Consider the following 24,274-nt stretch of genomic DNA (forward strand, 5'->3'; position numbering starts at 1 on the left):
TGGTGGACAATGAAAAGTTTAATTGGTAGAATCAAGAAAATATTTTGCATTTAACAACACCCCTCCTTAAAAGTGAAATAGACCAGTCGCCAATAACCGGAAATCGCAGTATCACGCGAGAGTTGGTTCAGGAAACGAGACGAGGGAGCGTGTCGTGTACTTCCGGTTCCACCTGGGAGGTGATTTTCCATTCTTGCAGGCCGCTAGCTCCTTCAAACTGCTCCAAGATGATGGATTTCGGCTTCTTGGACGATGTGCGCCGGATGAACAAACGGCAGGTCAGAAACAGTCTCCCTGATCCTTTCCAGACTGAATGCTAGGGTCTAATTTTTCATTTGCAGTGATCGGCGAAAGATTCCCATATGGTACCCTGCCCCCCACCCCACCTTCTACTGCACCCTAATAATTTTCTTCGCATAAATAATAAGACCGTCTAACTTGTTCTGCGAGTTTGTCAGTGCTTACTTGTATGAAACAGTGTTTGATACAGAGTTATGGTCTGCCTTTGAGCATGACGTATTTAGTGTAAGACTAAGTACTATTTTGTGAGATCTGCACGAAAAATCGCATTTAGGTGTAACACATGTTTATGTATATATACAGCACCAATGTACACGTGTCTGAATATTATATGGCTGTGTTGTTGATTCATTCAACGAAATCCTCTTAACGTCTCTATGAAGAAAGCATAATGACAGCTTTCAACACAGATGGCTCACATCAGTCACATGTGGCTTCCTACATGTAGTACTGTTTGAAAAATAGATTTTTATATATTCAATGAAAAAAGGGTAGCTTAAGTTACATGTTGGCAACAAGGTCATTATGATTCCATAACGATTGTAAAATTAACGTTTGCAATTATCCATAATGAATTTCGTTTTGGATATTTGTTAATATGAACGTTATGTTTGGTATACCTTTTATCTCATAATGATAATCATTATTAGAGACAGATAAGGAGCGGTCTAAACTGAATGAACATCGATGTATGTAGGACATGCTCCCTGACCGTAAACTCTACTCTACTCTATCATTAGCTTAATTGCTTTCAATGCTTTGTTGGATGACGGAAAAACCTGACCTGCATCAATTCTCAGGAATTAAACTCTGTTAACAGCTGACACTGAATGTTATTGGTGGTTGACATGCTTTACTGCAGCTGTACTACCAGGTGCTGAACTTTGCCATGATCGTGTCGTCTGCGCTCATGATCTGGAAAGGCCTGATGGTGGTGACGGGAAGCGAGAGTCCGATCGTAGTCGTTCTCAGGTTGGAAATTCTCGGAACTCCATTTAGAGTATATTCAGATTCATAATCATAGATTAATATGTACACTAGCATGTGTGTTGAATTGGAACCAGTGAAAATTTTTGGATGACCTACAGTTAAACAATTAAGAAATTGGACACCACAGTGTATTAGTGTTTTGGGCAAATCTACTGATTCTTTAAAACAGTTTACTAGTATACGTTTCTTATGTATTAATTCTTTTTTTTAAATCTGAAGTGAACTGAAAGTATGTCTAACCGTACAATGTAGCAATAGATAATAAATCAGACAGTGAGTGTGTCGGAGTGTTCTTAATTGCAGTGAGTTAATATTAACAAAAGTTTTTTTTTTTTCTTGCACCCCTCCAGTGGCAGTATGGAACCGGCCTTCCACAGAGGAGACCTGCTGTTCCTCACTAACTACCAGGAAGATCCCATTCGTGTGGGGGAGATCGTAGTCTTCAAAGTGGAGGGACGGGACATTCCAATTGTACACAGGGTCATCAAGCTGCATGAAAAGTGAGGCTGACATCTGGTATTTTACTTACAAATTATTGTACAAGAAATACATGTTTTGTTTAATGTATCTTCAGTTCCTTTAGTTTCATTCTGGCATAGTTTTCTGTGTAAAACCAAATCATTTAGGGTACCTTATGTAAAGAACGCAACACACTCGTAGAGAAGAGTAGGGATAAAGAAAGTAAAAAGTGTGTGCTTGGCTAAAAATGCGAACAATGCAAGTTGCAGTACTACTCACTACTTGAAGCATCATGCTTCACCTTTGTTGGGGATGACTGGTTTACCTTTTCTTGATGCACATGGTACATGTATGTGCAAGGTACAATGAATGAATTGTCACAATCGTTGAATGAATAAGATATATAAATACTGTAGCAGTTCTTGTTTCTTTCACTGTAACTTTAAGTTCACTGTTTTCACTGTCACAGCTGGACCGTGAACTTATCATCACAGTGAAAAACCTATTTATGATTCCTTCACACATCCTTTCTGCAAGTCACTTGCTACCACTGTGAAGTTAAAGTTCAGTGAAAATGTCCATTTTTCTTACACCGTGAAATTTTGCTACCGTGAATTACAGTATACATGAATAAGAGAAGATATGTAATTATACATTTTTCATCATTATTCATTTTTCTTCCGGTGAAGTAGAGGTAAAGGTCTTCCAGTACTTTTTATACAGTTTAGCGGAGCGTATCATTCTTGAATTGTACATGAAGTCTTGTCTGTTGTTCTAAAACCAGGGAGGATGGCACTGTGAAGTTCCTGACAAAAGGAGATAACAACTCTGTGGACGACCGAGGCCTGTACGCACCAGGACAGCTCTGGCTCCACAGGAAAGATGTAGTGGGTAGAGCTCGGGGGTAAGGACTTACATACATTCTAAGGAATTGTTACCATCCTTAATAGATCATCCATTCTAGTAATCCATCCTCCAAAAATTGCATGAACTATAATTTCACTTTTCCTTTTCCACTTTTGTAGTTAAGTTGATACATGTAGTATTCTGAACTTTTCACTTATCAGCCCTCCTGACTATTAAAGCCCATTTTAGGAGCATATGCTCCAAAAAATTAGCTGGTGCTCCTGGAAATTTTTTCTTAGGAGCACAGTGCTCCCATAAAAAATGACATGTATATGCCTAAATCATGGACTGCTAAGTTAACTTTTTAAACATTTAAAACATATTTTTCAACAGTTGACAACAGTCATGCCTGGCCATGGCTGCAGGTACAAGATTCAAGTCAGACTCTGTTAAATACAACAGTTGGCTATAAGAGATGGTGTGATTTGTCCTACTTCCCCAAGAATGGCCTTAAATGTCTTATTTTTCACCTATCAACGTAGATCTTTAACTTAGCTGGATTGTGCTTTTTCTTTAATTATCTAGCAAAATACATTATTTCAGCTTGTTACCATTAATTCATAGGAGTATTACTTGGTGTGTCCAAGAGACTTGCTTGTGTCCCCAATTTTTTAGTGACACTGGTGCGCCTAAATTTTTGCTGGTGCACCCAATTTTTTTGGGTTGGGAGCACAGTGCTCCTAGGTCAAAAAGTTAGTCTGGAGCCCTGCTTATGGTAGATTTTCCCATTGCAATTTGTTCTACAAGATAGAGATGTGTGGTGGATTTCAACCCATGGGATGTGATATATGTACCTTTTTTTCATTGGACCGCTAAATTTTTATCCTGTTCATCTTGCATTTCTGCAAAGTTGCTTTTGCTAAGCTTTGAACAGACACTATTTTGATGCTTTGCTTAATGCAGGAAGTAAGATATACATGTAGAAGGGTTTGTGTGATACACATGTAAATGTCTGTATTTACTTATCGAGTGTATTTTATCTGGTTCTCTTCTCTAGGTTTGTGCCTTATGTTGGGATAGTGACCATCTTAATGAACGACTATCCAAAATTCAAGGTGAGAAAAAATCTGTAATTGTGTCACAAGTAGTCTTGGTCAGTTTACTCTAGCTTCCATACTTGTTCTGTTGATATTGAGTAAAGAAACAGAGGTTTCAAACAGACAGGGATGTTAACCAGACTTAGTGTATGGTAAAAAGAAACTAATCTATACTAGAAAATTCTGCTATGTCAAATCAATGTATCATATGTGTACCTGTTATTTGTGTTTCAATTCTTTTTCTTGGGGCTTTTTGGATACAGTGTTAAACCAAAGGAATTTTCCCCTCTCAATGTGATAATAAGTGAGACAGTGAATGATATGAAGTTAAAACCATTTTGTTTCTTTATATTATAAAGAAACAAAATGGTTTGCATGCAAGTACAGTCTGTCTTTTTTGTACCAGCTATTTTTAAAGAATTATCCTTCTTGTGACTTTTAGATACAGTGTGTTGTCCATACATTGTATTTTTACCAAATATTTAAGTCTCAATTGTTATGTTTATTTTATGAATTTTCATTAACTTGATTTTTCCTCTGTTTTCCAGTATGCCATCTTAGCCTGTTTAGGCGCGTTCGTGCTCATACATCGAGAATAACACAAGGAGAATAGCTGGCTGTATTAAAGCATTCCTTAAACAACAAGTGTTAACAAGTGCAGTAGAAGACTCCAAACTTTGTACAGCCATTCATTAGACGTCATGAATATGGCATGGTTCTGACATGAACTGTCGTGAAAAGTGGTCATTATTTTCATAAATGGCATGGAAAGTTAACTTCCATTGCGAATGTCGTCCATAGCCTAGTTGTATTTGTAAACAAATTCAAGATCTCATATTTCTGTTTAGACCAAAAGAGATTTGAAATTGAAGCTTTAACAGCAGACCAAGATGTTATAGGTCTGTAAAGCATTGACATTGAAAGTGATGAAAATTGTAATCTCATGCTTACATTTGTAGTGGTCATGAAAATTGTAATTTCATGGTAATGTTCTTGAAAGTCACTAAAAGTAAAAAGACATAGGTTCCAGTTTAAAACGTTTCTCGCTGTCCACAATGTACTTGTACAGTAAATGATTTGATTAGGCCTCATATGTGGTGTACTAGCAATATGTTCTGAAAGTGAAGAAGGTGTAAGAAGAATTAGACTAAGGAACATCAGTTGAAGGTAATGACATTTGAGTAAATTTTCACAATAATGGAAATGACAATTGCTTGGTGTTTTTTTTGCAGTACTTTGTATCCATGAAATAATGATTGTTTGGTAAAACCTCGCTTAAAGTTGCTATACTCAATGTTATAGAGAATACAGTACTGACTATTGATACAGTAGCTAAAAATGACCAATCAGAATCCTTTCTGTATTGACAAATCAGAACCTTCTTGTATTGACCAATCACAGCCCTCCTGTATTGACTGCCACAACCAATCACAGGCAATATTACAACATGATTGGTTGTTTATCTCAAGTTAGTAATAGGAAAATATTGGTACATTTGAAGTGTTGATATGCTCTTGGCAAGTACAGTCACTGTGTTGCTCTCGGTGTTAAAGAGAAAATGCACAAAGAAAGTACAAAACAGTTTAAGAAACTTTTCATCACAAGTACTTTTGTTGTCTCAACTTGAATGAGCATCAAGGAAATCTCGTGGGTGTTTGTATTGTTTTGTTCCCGTGTTTTGTATCAATACTGAAAATGCATGGAGACTTGGCTTCATGTGAGTACTCAGTCATTAGTGCTAATCTATTAGGAAAATACAGGCTTTGAGATACATGTAGTATGCTGTATTGAAGACACTGTTTCCCCCCAGTTTTCCAAGAATGGGAACACCAAAAACTTTGTTATGTCTGAAACTTTTAAGGTCCATCCTAGACTATCACAAAAGCAGTCAACTTGGGGTACCTTAACTATGAACCAATTCAACCAAAATGTCTCCAGTGGACAAATTGTAATATCATTACTAAGCATTAAATGTCGTGACAACAGTTATTGAAAAGTCTTGCTTGAGTATCAGTATATACTCAAAAGCTACAGTAATATACATGTATTTTTAAAGCTCCCACCTATAGCTTTATACATGTATGAAACAACCTATTGTTCTTCATAAAATATGTTGAAGTATGGTTTGGTGATTGACTAAAAGTTTTGTATAATTTCTGTGCAGTTCATGATGTGATAACGTTATACACCGCACAACTGTCAGTTTACAAAAGTCACATAATACTCAGAAAAGCATATATTTTTCGTTATAGGATTGTCCATCTACATGTACTTGGAAAGTATGAAGAATTACGAAAAACTGTAGAGCTATTTTCAAATATACCTATACTTTGAAAAAAGGAGAGACATGTCAACATTGTGCAGAAACATACAAATGTAGAAGTGAAGTTTTGTTGTAAGGTCATTGTAAGTTTATTTTATGGAATGGATGATGTCATATCCCTTTCTCATTGAAAAAATGCCAACAATTACCAGACTGAGCATTTGGAAAATAGACTTCATTATGGCAACTATGGGAAAGAGTGTTTTCCCACTGGCATTAATGCATTCATGGCTATTATCCACAGAAATATCTCAATCCATTATTAAGTTGTATCTATGTCTGTTTCAAACTTGTCTACAATGTGCCAATGATAGAGGGGACATCTTTGACAATTGTGATAATTCAAATACTGAGTACATATTAAAGTGGTTATTTGTAGTAGAAGCAAAGAGTAAATAAATGTTTCAATGGCAAATTAGAATCCAATGTCATTGCTACAGGAGTAGTTTACTGCGAGCTCAATATGCCAACCACTTTTGGCGGTAGAATTAAGCGTGAATGGAGAGCAGGCCCAGTGAACTTTGATTTTGAATACATTAGCAGTTTATGTATAACAGATGTTTACTTCTTACAATTACCCTGCAAGCCGGTGCTTGATTTTCTTGTAGAGTCCTTCCACCATGGGATAGCCAAGCAGGATAAACCAAAGAAATGTCTGGAAATGAGGTGTTTGAATTAGCTACTAGATGGTTTCACGTCGCTGTTCATGTATAATTGCAACTTTGATAGGCAGTGATTTTATTGTGTGGATGACATCCTCTGGGAGCCCCAAAACTGATGTGAGTTTTTCAAAAACAAAAGCTTATGAAATCTACGTGGACAGGAAAGATGAACAAAACTAAACACACAGAGTGTGGTAGACCAAATAATAGAGTATTCATTTCTGTTCTTTCACATCTTCTTTCAATTGACTTTTGAATTGACTTCGGCATTCTACGACATTTGTATAAGTTTTTCGAAATACATGTATCTTTTATTTGTAATTGACAGAATATGGTTTCTTATTTTGCAGCTGCTTTGTACGATTTACAGTATGGCCAAAAACTTCTTTTTTGGAAAAGGCCGAAATTAATGCGCGTGCGGATGTCATCCATATAATCAAATCAACATGACCTTATTTGAGAATGAAGTAATTTAATTTGTTTTGAATGTTCTATTTAATAAGAATGTTCTCTCACCGAGTGCGGTGTGTCCGAGTTCAGAATGAGGCCGGGGATACCAACAAGTGGTACATTCCTGTCGTAATCAACAAAAACATAATAATTAGGTTAATGTGCGATTGGGGATTTCTATAAGCAACATGCAGATAAGCTAATGGTGTCATTGCTGTTGTTATGTGATAAATCACTATCTAATTGTATGTCAAATGATCACAAGTAACTATGATAGATATCGTATGTCAGAGAAGGGAGAAGATATATTTTTACATGCTCATCTTGCCGACGATGAGTTCCTTCGTAACCCATGCCATAGACAGTGCTAGGGGGACGGCAGGACCACCAGTCACGACGGTGTTGTCATTTTGAATGTTGTCTCCTTTTGTCAGGTATATCAGATCGCCTGCATTGCTGGTATTAAGTTGGAATGAATATTAAATGATATATAGTGCAGTAATGAAAGCAGAAAATTATAGCACAACATACACCTGGTAATATATAGTGTTATCTTGTAGTACAATATGCAACAATGATATCACAACTATGTCTTTTTTTTCCAGACGCGATGCGAAAATGGCCGTCTGCTTTGTCATCGCCGTTGTCACAGTTTGTAGTAAACCGTTGTACTGCCGTGCATGCATGACAAATCTAATCATTGACAGAAAACACAGATGATCTTTTTTTTTTAATTCTTCATAAGGAGCCTAGCAAATGTATAATGGAAGGGGAAGTATCCATAGATCAGCCGCTATACAAATCATGACAAATTTGAGCAATACCTACGTTGGCGCCACATCAACGACCCTGCGTACCCATGGTGTGTCTTCTCCAGGGAACTTGACCGAGACGATATCACCAACAGTGATAGGGTCGTCCGGGTAGTTGGTGAGAAACAGCATGTCACCACTGCTGAGAGTTGGAGACATGGTTCCATACCTTATAAAACAAACAAATCATACCTTAAACATACATGTAGGTTGTTCTACAATCTTACGACAGCACAATTTCAGAAATACAATTATACAAGCTATGAGGTTGTAAAAGCTTTTTATATAGACTACGTGAAGTAAAAGACAAAGAGCAGATAAGCGACTACCTGTTGTGTAATACTACGATTGGGGCTTCACACGATGTCACCTCTTGCAACACAACCCTCAGCACCAGAACTAGTATCACGACCAACAGTCTGGACATGACTGATTCTTCCTGATCCTGGTCTTGTTCCTGGACCTGATCATGGGCCTGGTCCTGATCCTGGTCCTGTGCCTGGTCCGGTACAAAATTAAAGATGGGACAAGTTAATCCTCTTGTTGACTTAGAAAAATTGGCTAAAAGATATTACCGTAAAATTGTATTGCCATAGAGCGACATTTCTCGTAGTTGCAGCATTACATGTCCGTCTGGTCAATGGAAAAATGGGATACTTTGATGATGATTATAAAAAGACACATCTCTATATCTTAAAAAGTTAATAAAACAAGAAGTAGCAAAACCTGTTGCACGTTGGGAGCAGGTCGACCCCGTTGAACTATCGGTCTGTCGGGGATAGCCATTGATCCGTAGTCACTTCAAATCAGCAGTCTTAAATCTGGATGTTTGTAGAACAGAACAGTCGAACATGCCTTTATTTGCGTTACAGGTTTACAATGACGATTTGCGTCAAGCCCAAACATACCGTAGCATACATGTATAGCCTTTTCAAAGTGTGGAACCAAGCAGTGATAGAATGATAATAAGACTTTGTTCCAGCAGATAGCTATAGGCGTCAACAAAAACACTCTCAACCGGGGTTAGCTATATTGTCTTTTGCACAGGGTGCTGCACAACGGTGACCTTTAAAAAACAGGAACTCCGGTTTAGATTACAGAAATCGACTGTTCCGGTGTCGCGCCAAATAATTGCCTTGCAATATGATTGCCAGGTGAGGTACTGCGCCTGCGTGGAGGTAGCTTTAGGGCTAAGGATAGGGTTATGGTTAGGTTAGAGTTAGTGTTAGAGTTACGATTAGTTGAGGTTAGGGTCAGGGCTAGTCTCAACAGTGTAACACCTCCCTCCAAAATCCACTCAGGCTTGAAAATCATCACGCCCACGAGCGCGACGCCACCTCTCCCAGGTATAACGGAACGCCCCAAGCAGTGTTCAGGCAATGATTTGGCAGGCGGCAATTATTTGCCGTGACACCGGACGACGGGCAACAACAACACGGGACACACTTAAGTCAACAAAACACTGGAGCGTCGACGTCTAGTAAAGAAACCTTCAAGTCATTATCGCTGAGATCGCTCACAGAAAATGTAGAGCAAACCTACAGTCACACAATTCAAACCACCGAATGTTGTGGCTGATCAGAACTATGCTACAAATTGACGTTTGAAACCACAAAGACAAAAGACAAAAAAGTCCATAGTCATTGAGGTCCAAAACGTTTCACCTTCAGGACGTCGACGTTTCACCGTCAAGACAGCACCTAACCCAAACACAACCATAAACATAATTTTAACCCTAACCTTAACGTTAACCCTAAGGATAACCTTAGATTAGAGATCTAGCTACAAACAGTGATTTGTAAAAACTTAGATTGAAGGACCACTTGTACAGGTAACGGTGAATCGTGTGTTGCGAAACGTCTTGGCGGTGATATGTCTGGATACGTAAAAGAGCTTACCTCAGCAGTTGAAAGTCCAAACGATAACAAAAAATGTTCTCGCTTATGATGCAGAAGTATTATGTCTGGAAGAAGCTACTGTCTTCATTTTACCTCTGATGTATTGTAAAAGAAGTAGGGCACCGAGCCTTTTCTACTGCGTCACCGAAACTTTGGTAGTTCCCGAAACCTCGCAGGTGTCCGGGATATTCCATGTCATCATAGAAGAGGGCAGCCACACGTTTTCCATCCCCCGCACCGCATATTTTTTCAGCAAAGTTCACCAAGCACTCCTTTTTTTACCAGCTCACGTCGCTGAAGATCAGTTTTCAAAACTTTTCTTTTAATTTCTGTGTTTCGTCGTAAATCTTTAATATTGCAACGTTTTCCCTATCCACCCTTGCATGGCATACTCCATACGATCTTACCAGCCAACGGCAAAGCACTACGTGATGTAAAGAAAGTACTAGTATTGCATGGGTGACATGGCGCGAAAGTCAAATTTCCAAGACACTTTTTCTGCTTCTTACCTTCCTTGAGTGCAACTTACCGTCTATTAGGCGCTAACCTCTCACATCAACACTGTGGTTCAAAGGTCAAGTACCCGGAAGTAAAACTCTTCTGAAGTGCTTGACGAAAATGAACACCTGCTAACCAAAAGGCAAGGGAATTACATGTATATGTCAAATTTAACGTGATGTGATGTTGCTTACGTGACACTGTGTTTAATTCCGATTAATGTGCACGGGTCAACACAGAGGCAATGAAGCAAAGCAACGATAAGATACAACTCAGAAAGGTAGGTAAAGTTGAATGGTGAAAATTGATATTGTTCCGCAAATGTAGTTCGTGTCCCCCTACTTGAAGGCAGTCGTTGTAAAACAGCTGTCAACGACCCGTATGGTGTGCTTGAGGCTTTAACTTATGCTCTACATATGACGTATATGCACCGGGTTCAACAGCATTCCGTCGACTATCTACATACTTTTAGACTCCCCTCTACCAAGGCTGATAAATTTTTGCTGAACCCATAGTTCTAATAATCAAAATTGTAAGGCTGTATGTCAATTACGTCAAAGTCTAGAATAACATGCTTCCACTTCTTATCCTGCTCTTTTTGTTTCGAAGTTGTACAGTCGGTTACTGAACCTGTTACAACCCATGACGTCAGCAGTTATGACGTGGAAGGGGCTGATGTTGATGACCAACTGCAAATTTCCTATCATCCTGCTCGTCAGGTTCGTCAGGCTTTCTTCCTGTCCTCCTCTCTATCCCTCCTTCTTCTCTCTCCCCTCCCTCTTTCTCTCCCTCTCTCCTCTCCCTCCCGCTTTCTCTCCCTCCCTCCTTCTCTCCATCCCCTCCTTCCCTCCTCTCCTTCTTTCGCTCCTCCTCTTTCTCTCTGCCTTTCTCCCTCCCTCCTTCGAATTCCTTTTCTCCGACCCTCCCTCCCTTTCACCCTTCCTCCTTCTCTCAGTTTCATATAATTTTCTGTCATGATCATGACGTACTTCTATATTCTAGTATTCAATTATATCGATGTCTCCTTTGCAGTGGAGGAATGACTGATTTAAACAGAGGGGACTTGTTCTTCACTTCCAACTACCCGGACGATCCCATTCATGTGGGGGAGACCGTGGTCTTCGAAGTGGAGGGACGGAGCATTCCAATCATTCACAGGGTCATCAAACTACATAAAAAGTGAGCAACCTGTACCGTTGATGGGAACGTTTAATGAAAATGTAGAACACATAGTTCACCTGCAAAATGCATATTTACGATATTTGAAATCAATCATACTAATTAATATTAGAAAGCAAAGACCTCATACCGCCGTGAAATAATTTCAGTGTTTGTGAATTTCTAGCTGATTCTGTCTAATGCTTTTCTCCTACTGACTCCCATAAGGCAACATATATGCAAATGAAGATAGGAAATGAGATACTAGTAACCTTTTCTGGGACCTTTGACCTAACTTCCTGTCAATGTCCTCGATTCATCAACATAGCTAGCATGTGGAATGCAGCTTATTACGTAAGCTAGGGGGGGGCAATTTTGACCTTCGACTCGACCTCCATGGCCACTTCCTGTCAGTCTCCGGTGACACAATTTTCCTGTCATTCTTCTGAATTCAAATATATCCAAGGACACAAGCAAACAAACTGACACACCGAGAACAAAACATTCACCGTAATCCGCACTCGGACTCAGTGATGTAGTGCTTTGTCAGATCTTTGAGAGGTGCATGATATTGTATTTACTGGTATTCACTATGCATAAGAATGATTGTGAGAGGTATATCACATTCTTATAGAGTAAACGGTGAGCTGAAGTTGTTGACGAAAGGGGACGAGAATCTTGTAGACGACCGTGGCCTGTACCCGCCTGGACAGGAGTGGCTACGACGGGAAGATGTATTAGGAAAATTACAAGGGTGAGAAAACTTAGCCGGTTCACGGTTTGAATTGCGCATGCACCAGGTCAAAGGTGAAGGACTTGCAAACATTTCTTGTTTAGACTATGCTTAATGCCACATCAACTTGTGTTTTGTTTAAGTCTCAGGGGCCTTAACTTTGATATCCTACAGTAACATGCGCAGTTTCATCGGATATCTTTCGTCAGTGACTGACTATAGCTTTCTATAGGTATATTCCGTACGTGGGGATATGCTGTATTTTGCTGAATGATTTCCCTACCTTCATAGTAAGTCCTAGTTTTCATGTAAGTTGCTAAAAACACTCTCATACTTAATTGTTTCTTAATATTTGACCTTATTATCCCACCTTTTTCATTTGACAAGATAAAGTCTGCTATTAATGTTGTTATTGGAAAATACGTGCAAAACAGACATTTATATTTGTTTCTATTTCCTCTTTTTCTATTTCCTCTTGCAGTTTATCTTGTTGCTGTACCTAGGAAACTCCATGTTAAAGCGGACCGTTCCTGGGGAAAATTTGAAGCCAAGTTGGACCTTGTACTTCATCATATTTCTATCAAATGTTAGCTCCAGCATTACCTGAAGTAGTGAAACAATAGTATGAAACAACCTATTGTTTTGCATGCAATGTGTCCATTCTATAATGAGCATAATGAAATATCTTACTGCAGTTCGATTTTCCTGGACGTAAGAGGCATAGGAGCCTATTGAATTATGAAAACGTTTATAAACACAATTTCTGAATAAAAATCACAAGTGTACTTTTCCTTTTTAAATTTATTCTGTTGTAAAAGTTTGGTGACTGATTAGAAGTTTGGTGTCATTTCTGTACATTACGCATATATGATATACAACTCAACAAATTCACTTTTACAAACTAATAGGCAGACATAGAAGTAAACAAAAACATATCTACATACATCACAACTCAATTGTTATGTTATGATATAGTCTACCCATATGTACTTAAGTAAGAAGAATTATGAAAATTTGTAAAGCTCTTTGTAACAGATGTAAATAAAACTTTGTAGATATGTACAAAACTACAAATATATAGTAGAAGCATGCTGTTTGGTAGTAAACATTTTAAGCCTATTATATGGATGGTGTCTACTTATATCCCTTCCTCACTGCAACAATGCCAGCAATTACAAGACTTTAAAGCATTTGAAAGACTTTTGACTTTGGTAGCTATGTTTAATAGATATCGCTGCCCCTACGGCTGAGTAAGCCAGCTATGGGAGAGAGTGAGTGAGTGACAGCCATAAATATACAAGCATTTGTAGGTGTTATCCACTGAAAGAACTCAATCTACATGTACTATTAACTTGTATCTGCGTATGTTTGAAACTTGTCTACAATGTGCCAATGATAAAGAAAAAATCTTTGTCTATCATAATAATTCTGATGTTGATTAAATAACAAAGGGGTCATTTGTAAGAGAAGTAAAAAAAGGGAAATAAATTTTTCCATGACTAACAAGAATCTGCTGTCGTTAACGTTAAACAAACATCAAACAAACGACAGCAGATTTGACATGAACACCCTCTCAGTCTGCCCGCAGTATCATATAGACAGCCATGATCCCCACCACCACCAGATAGCCAAAGTAGAAGTAGACAAATGCTAGGGCTGAGTACTGGATAAGAGCCTGTAATAAAGAAAAATAGACCAAAAGCTCTCAAAATGTGTGCGATTCCAGAGTAATGTTTTAATTGGCTTTCCATTCCTCCTTCGGGTTTACTATTCCTTGATTGAAGCCAAAGGACACGGGAAACCAAGTTTACAATCGCCGTCGTGGATAATATGAAATTGCTGTTTTTACTAAAGCACAGCAAAGTGTGTCCAGTTGATTCTTGAAAAAGACAATAAAGTCGAAACCGGTCGAATACCAGTCTCCGCTGTCATTTTCCCAAGAACTACCAATGTGTCCAGTAGATGTATAAGCCTTGCAGATGTACTTGCAACAAAAGGTCATGTGCAAAAAACATGGAGTGCTTTTCTAGAGTTTTTTGAGAAAAAAATTGTTTACTCACCATATGTGGAGTGTCCGAGAATAGCAGTAGACTGATGATCCCAAGGTATGGGATATGCCTGTTACAATAAACAGATATCACATAAAAATGCAACACACATATATAAATACCACTCGTTAAAATCGGGCTATCAAAATGAAAATATTCCTATCTCAATAAAGAATGTATATTTGATTTCAAATGAAGAAGGAAATAAACATTTACAAGGTCATCTTGCCGACAATGTTGTTTCTGGAAACCCAAAGGGAGGACACTGGAACAGGGTCGGTTGCATCATCCATTGCAAACGTGTTGTCAAGGTTGTCCCCTCTTGTCAGGTACATCGGGTTGCTTCCATTCCTAATAAGTTATATTTCTTATGTTAGAAGGATTATTTTGCAAGCCTCCAGGTTGGTAATGAAAGTAATGGTAAGTCTGATTATTTTATGGTATAACATGAATTGTAAATTATGACCGGACCACATGCCTTCCCAAGTTTGGAATATAGGTGTAGTGTGTATCATATGTATCGACATTGCTTCCATCAATACACAATTTACATAATCAACACGAGTCGGACATTTTTGTCATACGGACCAGAACACATCATCACTGAATATGAAAATACTGTGCTTTTATAACATAATCATCATTTTACTTATGATGCTTTATGATTATGAAAAATATTCAATTTGAATTTTTTGGAATGCATTTCCGCATTCATTAATCTTCACAACACCAAGAAATTCTGAAAAGTTGTATGTACTTTTTCTTCACTTCAACGACCCTGCGTATCCATGTCTCTTCTTTCCCTGGAACCTTGACCGAGACGATGTCACCCACACCGATAGGGTCGGTCGGGTAGTTGGTCATAAGCAGCACATCGCCGCTGTTGATAGTTGGAGCCATGGATCCGTACCTGACAGTAGCAAATCCAATGAATGCACTAAAAATATTTGATGATTATATTGCAGATGGATGTACACCGGTTCCCAATGCAAAATTGTAATTTCAGGAAATACTGTTAACACATGAGCTCAATACATCAATGAACATAAGCATGCACATCATTTAAGATCAGAGGGATATGTATACCTGCTGTGCAATATCATGAAGGGATGTTCACAATTTGTCATCAGTCGCAGCAGAGTCCACATTTGCCAAAGGAACAAGTAGAAGTGTATTTCCTTAAGACACATCCACATGTGATCACTGGTCAGGGGCCTTCGCCGTTCCTGTGCCATAAAGAAATGATATGAGAACTGGTGATTTATTTGTTGATTTCAAAGAACATCCAGCAAATGATTTAATTCGTATTTTAACGAGTATGTAAACCACTTGTATGGACGCACATGTTCGTACTTTGCCTGAATACATTCAAAACCTTCCGGGGACAGGTCTGAAATGATCTAAGATATCACGGTGTAGGAAACAAGGCAGTCGAGGGCAATACCTGTCGCGGGTTTGGGACTGGGCGAACAGCAACAGCTCCGTCGACAGGAATAGCCATTTTCCCCGTTGTCACTCGATAGCAGGACCTTTCTTTTTGATGCCCATCAAAGAATGTAAGACAAAACAGTCGACTTTATTTTCCTAAATAACAAAGCGATACTAACTCACTTGTTCCAGTGACATGAGGCCCGGGGGCTTAAAAATGGTTATCATAATCGATAAAACTAGGAATATCAAAGACGAAACAAACAGCCACCTAAAAAAGGGGCATATGTCTATAGTAATGATGTGTTAAAAACCTTAGCCACTATGGCATGTACAACTTTTTATGTAGATGATTTGACTATATACTTTGACTGTTTGTTTTCGTCAGTAGCTGCACAATGTGTCTTTTGAAAAAAGAGGAACTATTCTATCGACTAGTGGCCTCTATTGTATAAGGCGACATGAATGACAAAGTGAGTTGACCAACACAACATACAAAGTCAACAAAGAGGGCTGAAGCACTCAGCAAAGGCAAGGTATCTAGTGGAAAACTTTACGACTTGAAATACGTAATAGATAACTGTAAAAAAGGCATAGAAAGAAGTCGAAGCCATGCATCTCACTCATAGCCCATTTTTACCCATTAAATGTCGAGTATCTCAGTTCTCCCTGCTCTACCACTCCAAGTGTGGACGTGACGTCATGGTTGGTTGCAACTCAACTGTGTAGTCAATGTTATCAGTCTATAAAATTAAAAGGGGCGTGCAATAGGTCGAACTCCATATCCATTGAATGTGCAAAATATCTTACCGTAAAGGTTCACTGAGTAACGGGTGTTTGCAATTGCTTGCTGTGCAGAAACTCTTGGTCGACCGGACTGTCCTAGCAAAGAGCTAAGGCATATACGCAGTCGTTTGGGGCGACTGGGATTTTTATTACGTCATCGAAACTCTTTTGTATCTACTGACCCTTCCACTAGTTAAAAAGGGGAAAGCCAATTGACAGTTTTCTTCACTCGATCTTGTTTCAGTTGCATATAAAACAGAGAATGAAAGAAAAAGACTAAGGTTGTATGTTAAGCTATAAGATGTCGTGGTACACTTTGAGACTATATTTTATGATCATACTGTCAGTGTCAGCATAGCTTGAAAAGTTGTTACGCCCCCTTCTGTTCGAACTTTGCACTGCCATACTGACAACGATGGTCGTACGCGCCATCTAGCGGTATTCTAGGGTCTTTTCAGTCATCCTAAACTGTTTTGTAGCATCTCGGACCGGTTAGACAGGTTAAGGACACAGGCCACAGAATAAATGACCCGTCTATAATACGGGCTTATTTAGATACCCGAAGGCTACACAAAATTATGCAGGAATGTTTTAGTCATTGTATGTGTGTGTGTGACCTCGCTCACTATCCATACAATTCTTCGGCGTAAAGAGATTTTTCTAATGAATTGGAAAACGTTTTCTATGCGCTACAAGACGTTTATAGAAACATGTGACAATGGGCATTGACAAGAAACGTTCTCAGTGTGTGTATTTCGTTATGAGAAGTTTTTATATGTTCGCATACGCATCGGTTTTGTGAACTGGTCCGCATTGGAAATATTTTGTGTCTGTATCTGTCAATCAAACGAACGCCAGTTAAATGTTTCTGTCGTAGCAGACCGTTTCTTAGTCAGCATTGGACAGAAAATGATGATAGAAAATTGCTACCTTAGTCACAATTTGACAGAAAAAGACCATGGTATCCTGACATAACATCTGGACGTTTTGTGTCAGGCAACTCTGCAGACGACAGTGGTGTACCGTGATGACGTCACAGCTGACGTAGCGGGCCTTGGGGCCTAAGGTGTATGACACACGTGAGGTCAAAAGGTCATGTCACATTTATGATGGCAGCCACACTATTATAAATCAAACGAAATCATCAATACTACGACGAACGTCTTCTACTTATAGTAGAAGGAAAAAATCTTTTGAAAAGACATTTCTTATCGCTGTTGTCTAGTTTCTAAACATATAAAACATTAGCTAGGAAAGCAGCTAAACAATCAAATTAAGAAAATGTCGTTTGCCTGTGGTCTATCAAGGGGATCTACAGTATGTTGTGTTGTCTGTATCCAGGTAGATCTAAAGAAGCATGCTCCTATCATATCTTTGGACAGCGAGTTGTTAGATACTTTAAAAGGGGTTGAGAAGGATTTTAAAGTGTTAGGATAATATTAGATGACTCCATGAAAGTTGACCTAGTGTTGGCTTTGAAATCTTCGCCGTTACGTAAGAAAAGGTATGTAATTTTTCATACTACGATGTAACACGGGGTTATGTGAACACGGTGAACTTTCTACAACCTTTCACATTTAAAGGATACTTCTTTTCAATCTTGGTTTTGTAGGATTAGTGTACTTCAATCATTTTACTTCAACCAGTAGTGCTTAAAAGTAATGCATGCGTGTGCCGTGTGTGTTTTGTCTATGACAATATGGAATTGTGTTATGAGTCCAAGTTGCATGCAATTGAACCGTAACATATTATTAACAAGGTCAGTATAACAGCGCTTAGATAGTGCCAATTGCTTAGCAGAAATATATAAAATTATTATAATAACTATGTCCTTTTAAAACTTTTTACTCCCTATGTCCTGACCCCATAAGTCTCTCACGTTGACCAATATGTTGTTCTTTCTAGAAGTAAGATGTTTCGCATGGATGTTAACCGCATACAATACTCATTCCTGTTTTTCGTCGCCTTATCTGGGAGCTATTTCATGGGACTGATCACTACGCTTCGGTCTGCGTAAGTAACTTATATGTTGACTATCAAAAGCATGGCATTTTGAAATGACTATCATATAGAATACAGTTATATTGTATACAATATATATATATATATATATATATATATATATATATATATATATGTATATATATATAGAGAGAGAGAGAGGGAGGAGAGAGAGAGGGAGAGAAAGTTAGACCTCATTTTATACGAGAAAGCTGACACTATATTTCATTAGCATTGTCCACCGTATCACTTGAGTTGTTCTACTGTACAGTTCTCTATTATAATTTGTAAGCACAAAATTATCAAATTCTGTGCATGTAGAAATCATTAAGGCAGATATGTATCCTTTTTAAATGGCTGATGCCGCAATACTTGTCAAAGATATGTGTTGAAACTCATTCTTTAAAAAGAAGACTGATTTGGGCAAAACTGCCACAAATGCATAGTAAGCAACACAATTACATTCATTCCCCTTGTAATTGTACTTGGCTAAGCACAGGTTATGAATAATGTTGTTGTTAACTGTACATTTGTGCCACTTTTTCCCAATCAGACTTCTTTGTTGTCTGGAAACTAAGTGAAAGGTAGGGTAAATAATTTGCCATAGGCATTGGGTCATCCACTCAATTCTAGATCTTCCAGTAATTGATTCGTCCCTTGTCCATTATTTTCACCATGTTTTAGCACCGAAGATGCCAGGTGAACGCTGTTGCTCAACGATTCTAGTTTGATTTTGTTGAAACTGAGAAACAAAAGCTTCTTGTCAGAACACTCTAGCACTTAGGATTTGCTGCTATATATGATGACCTAGAGTCTTAACCTGCAAATGTGCGTGACAAAGCTTAGTCTCTACTTTATAATTATGTTGCTTGAAAAATTGGCCAAATTGTCAGAAATATTTGCAAGGGAGTTAGCCGGCAAATGAGACACTGTTACACAATACCGTCTAAGCTGGCTAAATCCTCTGGCATTATAGCACTACTTGTCCTAAGGGGTCTACAGACATTAATTGCAACTACCCAGTCCAAGCGACGGTACATATTAAATCTGCCTTTTCCTGATTTATATGTACTATGAAAGTGTCAGCCTGATACAGAAAATATGAGTTAACAATAAAGAAAGTCATACCATCAAGAGACTAAAAATGCATTCTTCTCAACTTTTGAACGTCCCTTTTGGCATCACATGGTATCATCATATTTCATACGTTCTTAATACTTTGTTCACATTGTGATTTCATCTGAATAAGGTATTGGACTGGTCTTTATGTTTGCATAAATCTATTTTTTCAGGCCTCCTATTCCGATTCAAAGTACCGGGCCTGCCAACGCCCTGTTACCACCGGGAGTGCCGCAGGTTGGAGAGTTGACGTTGGTTCGGGTGAGTTTGAGACACGGATTCGAAGCTTTGTTGTGAAGTAATTGTTTATGATGCATAGCAAGAAATGCTCGTCAATGTCAATATAACAAAGAGTCTAGTCTGACTCCATCACACCAGGCTCCTGAAAGCTTGGCGGCCAATGCAACACCTCTTTTAAGTCAGACACAAATACATGTATCCCTCTACATAGACGCTAGACTATATGCATGCTATACCAAGGAAAGTAAAGCAAACAAATCAATAAATACTGGAAGTAAACAGGGGTGTAGAACGTCATGTATTGAGCGCTATATAATTCTGTCATTGTTCAAATCAAGAAAATTATTTTTTATCATTTTTACGTAGAGGAACGACGTTGCTGTGGTGGAAAATGACAAACTTGGAGCACCAGCAAATGGAGGGGGTAAAGCAATAGACTTCGAATGGGGGAAGGGACCTCCTACCTCGGAAGAGATGAGGGAGTCTTTTGGAGGAGGGGATAGTGGTGATAAGAAAGAAAAGGAGGAAAAGAAAAATGAAGAAGAGGAGCCTGAGGAAGAAGGTGGAAATGTAGACTATGACATAAGAGGGGATACTCAGAAGAAGGACACACGCGATGAAAAAGAAGACACTGCTAAATCTGGCGATGAAGATAAGAAAGAAACATCCGAGAAGAACGAAGACGATGAGCCTGAAGAAGAAGGTGGAAATGTAGACTATGACATAAGAGGAGATGCTCATAAGAAGGACTCAAGTGAGGAAAAAGAAGAAGATGATGAAAAAGAGTCTGACAGTAAGGAAGAAAAATCAGGGAAGAAAGAGGAGAAAGACAAAAAGGAAGACCAACCAAGAGGCGACAATGTAGACGATGACAATGATCTCAGGTACGTGTATAAGAGTTGTCTTTCCATAGGCCATGCGAGTGAAAGGTTGTGATAATTTGCAAACAGTAGTATAATTGTTTTACGATACTAGTAGTTTAACATGTAATTTCCAGCCTTTTCTAAAGGCTGTTGTGCGACAGTGTTGCATAATTCTATGTGTACGTTGAATATCTGTTTCCAGAGACCTGTTGCCCTCTCTTCAATCACGAAGGTACAGAATATCTGTCAACAAGTAACTCATTTTCAAGAATCTAGTTCGATGTCACATTGCCACTTCATGGTTTGAACTACGCATGTGCGTTGTGATGCATTATGGGTAATATGTCAAAGATGAAGGCCTCTGAAACATAAACAAAACACGTCTGGACATGTGTTAAGCTTGCTCTAGAGAAGAGCTGTTTTCTAGTAAGAGGCCTTCACCTTTTACCTCGCATGCGCAGTTTAAACCGTGAACCGGCTTATATGCTATTAAAATGATGTAAACTAAAAATATGTTCATTCCACAGAACTTTGATCTACTCAAAGATGCCGCCTGGACTGGATCTCGTGGACTTCGAAAACATTGAGACTGATGTGAAGAAATGTTTTGATAAGATTCAGTACATCAAAGACTGTAATCGCGACAATGCCATAAAACGGCAACGGACATGCGCAGTAGTCGGTAACAGCGGCATCATCTCCAACACTGGCTGCGGCAAAGCCATTGACAAGCACGACTTTGTCATCAGAATCAACTTTCCAAATCTGAAAGATCACGAAAAAGACGTTGGTGGGAAAACCAGCCTGATGGTAGTGGGTCGTAATGTATTGAGTGTCATGTACAAGTGTATTAAAGACAAAAACAAGTGCTCCGTGTTAAAACGGTTGGACGATCTAGATCAAACGTACGTCTACCACCCTGAACCACTTGTGGACTTAGAGACCAAGACGCCTCGCAGGCCCTACAAGAAGCTCACTTACCTCAAGAAATATGTCAGCACAAAGACACACGTCGTTAACTTTCTTTACTCCATGTCCAATGCCCAAGAAAGAGTTAAGGAGTGAGTAGCAAAACCAATCAAAATTGTTCAGAATAGTTGCGTGATTAACGTTTATCGTCTACAGCACCAAAGAACGAAGTCTTACTAACACTAACTAAATTTCTGTATTCTATTCAAACATACTAAATCTATTTCTGAACAATTTAAGCTGTCACTGTATTGAACTACGTATACACATTCAATCTGTCAGATCAAGGACTTACTCACTCACTCACTCACTCACTCACTCGATCACTCACTCACTCACTCACTCATTCACTCACTCACTCACTCACGCACTCACGCACTCACTCGATCACTCTCTCCCATAGCTAAGTCAGCCGTATGTTTAATATTTGGTAATTTCTTCTTCTTTTTCTTGATTACCTTTAGGCTAGGAAGGAGCCTAGTTGAGCGTTTTCCGGAGACTCCAAGCAACGGTGCGGTTGCGTATTCCTTAGCACTGTCCTTCTGTGATGAAGTGGATCTCTATGGATTCTTCCCCTTCAAACAGTACCAGGTACCATTACCAAGCGATCGTTGATGAAAATAAGAAACACAATTTCCTATCATATTGCTGCTCAGATAAAGATCTTTGTGGGTTGTAGTATTGACTCGTTTCCCAACGTCAACAAAATAATTTTATGTCCATCAACATACATGTATATAGTAGGAATTGGGTTATTTTCTTTTGCATCAATATCAGGATTTTTCATAAGGCATGGTCGTATCCTATAACCACTGAATAAGCCACCAAGTGAGCGAGGCGAACGTCAAAGGCAAGATCGGTTCCCATTACCACCGAATAATCCACCACCGATTGAACGAGGCGAACGTCAAAAGGCATTGCCGTTCCTATAACCACCGAATAAACCACTGAGTGAGCGAAGCTAAATCTTCATCAGAGAGGAGATACGTGCGTTTTGAAGAAAGACACTGGCCTTGAAGTTGATAGTCTGCTCCAAGCGATGAGGGATAGAACCACATGGACTGCCATCACGACTCGAGACCTTCCAGTCTCGACATAAGCAAGTGAGCAAGCAAGCTAAATAACAAATTGTTCTCTTCTCTTTTCACGAAGGACAAGGCAGTAGCGAAACATTACCACCCCGACCCGGAATTGGAAGGAGACAAGTTTGACGAGGCGGCGCTAGAGCGAGAGTGGAGCTACATGAGAGAGTTGGAGTCCAGAGGCGCTCTGAAGTTCTACATTGATACATGTACAAGTTAAAAGGACACATATAGACTTACTTTTGGTGTATTATAAGTTTGTGTTGTAAGATGTTGTAAGATGAAAACAGCAGTAATTGCGAAATCATAATTTCATGATTACGTAATTTGGTAAGTAGATTCGATCTCTATGAAATTCTGGTCCCGATAAATGGGTGTGTGGTATTGTTTAATAATGCTAAAGGTCTGCTAAACTTTGATACGTAAAACATGGAAAAGAAAAGAAAACCACGAAGAATGTAAAAATTAGTTCAAGATCTTCTGTGGTTCTCTAGTGGTCAAATACTAATAAGGGGTACATGAGATGATATAAGATGAGATGAAAGAAACCATTCGAGTCATGTGCATGTGCAATCATTACACGTCCATTTTTATATGAAACGCTAGAAATAAATATTTGCACATTCTGTGAGGTCTGACTTGCTTGCTTGCTTGCCTTACTTGGTTAAAAGAAAATTGTTTAGAGTGACAGATCTTCCACTCTTAAACAGATTCGAATTCTAAGCCTTGTCATACAACCAAGGATAGCGGATATTTGTGTCAAAGGTTGTGACCGACAGGATCTACAACTTCTTTTTAGACTTTAACAAAAGATTGCGAAGACAAGAGTGCGCGCATTTTGCCCCGAGGGAAACTGGCGGCCATTTTGGGTCAAAGGGTTCAATCGACAGGTTTTGCAACTTCTCTGCACTGAGACTACAAAACTTAAAGGTCAGAGGGCAGGAAGGCCACGCATGTCTTGCGGCAAGTTTTTACCTTCAAAAAGAAGATGGAGGCCTTTTAGGTCAAAGGTTATAGTGAACAGGTTTTTCAACTTTTGCAGAATGTAAACAAAGATGGCGGTACTATAAGATCAAAGGTTATGTTGACATTTGAAAGATATTATATCAGGCTCATGCCACTTATATCCGTGTACTGGTGTTGCGTATTGATATTTCCAAGTTGGAAGATACAGCTCATTTGTTGTATACATGTATCCCATTCATACTCTATGACTCAGTAGGTTCGTCCGATTAAAGAAGACAATTTTAGATGACGTTGCTTTGATTAAAATTACTATGAAAAATCAGTGTAATGAGGCCAAGAAAATGCTTACCAACTGGTGTCTAATTAACCAGGACATAGTTCATCTCCATTTTATTCTTTTAGATTTGACGCCCTTGCAGTATGACGGAAGTAGATACTTGGATACTCCAAATGCATTGCTTAGTAATTAATGGATTTGTAGAATACTGGACGTTTACATTCGAATCATTGGTACCAGAAGTAGGTCTCGGGGTGCGTATACATTCA

The 24,274-nt window shown here is 38.8% G+C and overlaps 3 protein-coding genes and 1 long non-coding RNA gene across 5 annotated transcripts; 2 read left to right on the top strand and 2 right to left on the bottom strand.

Moving 5' to 3' along the window:
* The first annotated feature begins 137 nt into the window (after positions 1-137).
* Positions 138-6,430, top strand: LOC136425302 (signal peptidase complex catalytic subunit SEC11A). Its single transcript, XM_066414147.1, has 6 exons — positions 138-278; positions 1,163-1,272; positions 1,641-1,790; positions 2,534-2,653; positions 3,653-3,710; positions 4,241-6,430. The coding sequence occupies exons 1-6, from the start codon at positions 228-230 to the stop codon at positions 4,289-4,291; spliced, it is 540 nt and encodes a 179-aa protein (XP_066270244.1). The 5' UTR covers positions 138-227; the 3' UTR covers positions 4,292-6,430.
* Positions 5,624-10,007, bottom strand: LOC136425301 (signal peptidase complex catalytic subunit SEC11A-like). Of its 2 annotated transcripts, none has more exons than XM_066414145.1 (7): positions 9,838-10,007; positions 8,666-8,760; positions 8,269-8,438; positions 7,956-8,108; positions 7,443-7,583; positions 7,194-7,251; positions 5,624-6,670 (listed from the first exon to the last, which is right to left on the bottom strand). In XM_066414145.1, the coding sequence occupies exons 2-7, from the start codon at positions 8,723-8,725 to the stop codon at positions 6,590-6,592; spliced, it is 663 nt and encodes a 220-aa protein (XP_066270242.1). In that variant the 5' UTR covers positions 8,726-8,760; positions 9,838-10,007; the 3' UTR covers positions 5,624-6,589. The 2 variants fall into 2 exon arrangements, with proteins under 2 accessions (XP_066270242.1, XP_066270243.1); XM_066414146.1 differs by having other exon boundaries at positions 9,931-9,998.
* Positions 10,008-14,495: 4,488 nt separating this feature from the next.
* LOC136424989 (uncharacterized) lies at positions 14,496-16,612 on the bottom strand. Its single transcript, XR_010753957.1, has 5 exons — positions 16,513-16,612; positions 15,719-15,807; positions 15,361-15,500; positions 15,032-15,184; positions 14,496-14,625 (listed from the first exon to the last, which is right to left on the bottom strand). It is a non-coding gene; the product is annotated as an uncharacterized lncRNA (long non-coding RNA).
* Positions 16,613-17,770: 1,158 nt separating this feature from the next.
* LOC136425686 (uncharacterized) lies at positions 17,771-23,129 on the top strand. The gene is made up of 7 exons (XM_066414624.1): positions 17,771-17,992; positions 18,394-18,501; positions 19,782-19,869; positions 20,215-20,732; positions 21,239-21,772; positions 22,145-22,271; positions 22,833-23,129. The coding sequence occupies exons 1-7, from the start codon at positions 17,940-17,942 to the stop codon at positions 22,980-22,982; spliced, it is 1,578 nt and encodes a 525-aa protein (XP_066270721.1). The 5' UTR covers positions 17,771-17,939; the 3' UTR covers positions 22,983-23,129.
* The last annotated feature ends 1,145 nt before the right edge of the window (positions 23,130-24,274 follow it).

The sequence above is a fragment of the Branchiostoma lanceolatum genome, chromosome 19, assembly GCF_035083965.1.
Source record: "Branchiostoma lanceolatum isolate klBraLanc5 chromosome 19, klBraLanc5.hap2, whole genome shotgun sequence".
Taxonomy (NCBI): domain Eukaryota; kingdom Metazoa; phylum Chordata; class Leptocardii; order Amphioxiformes; family Branchiostomatidae; genus Branchiostoma; species Branchiostoma lanceolatum.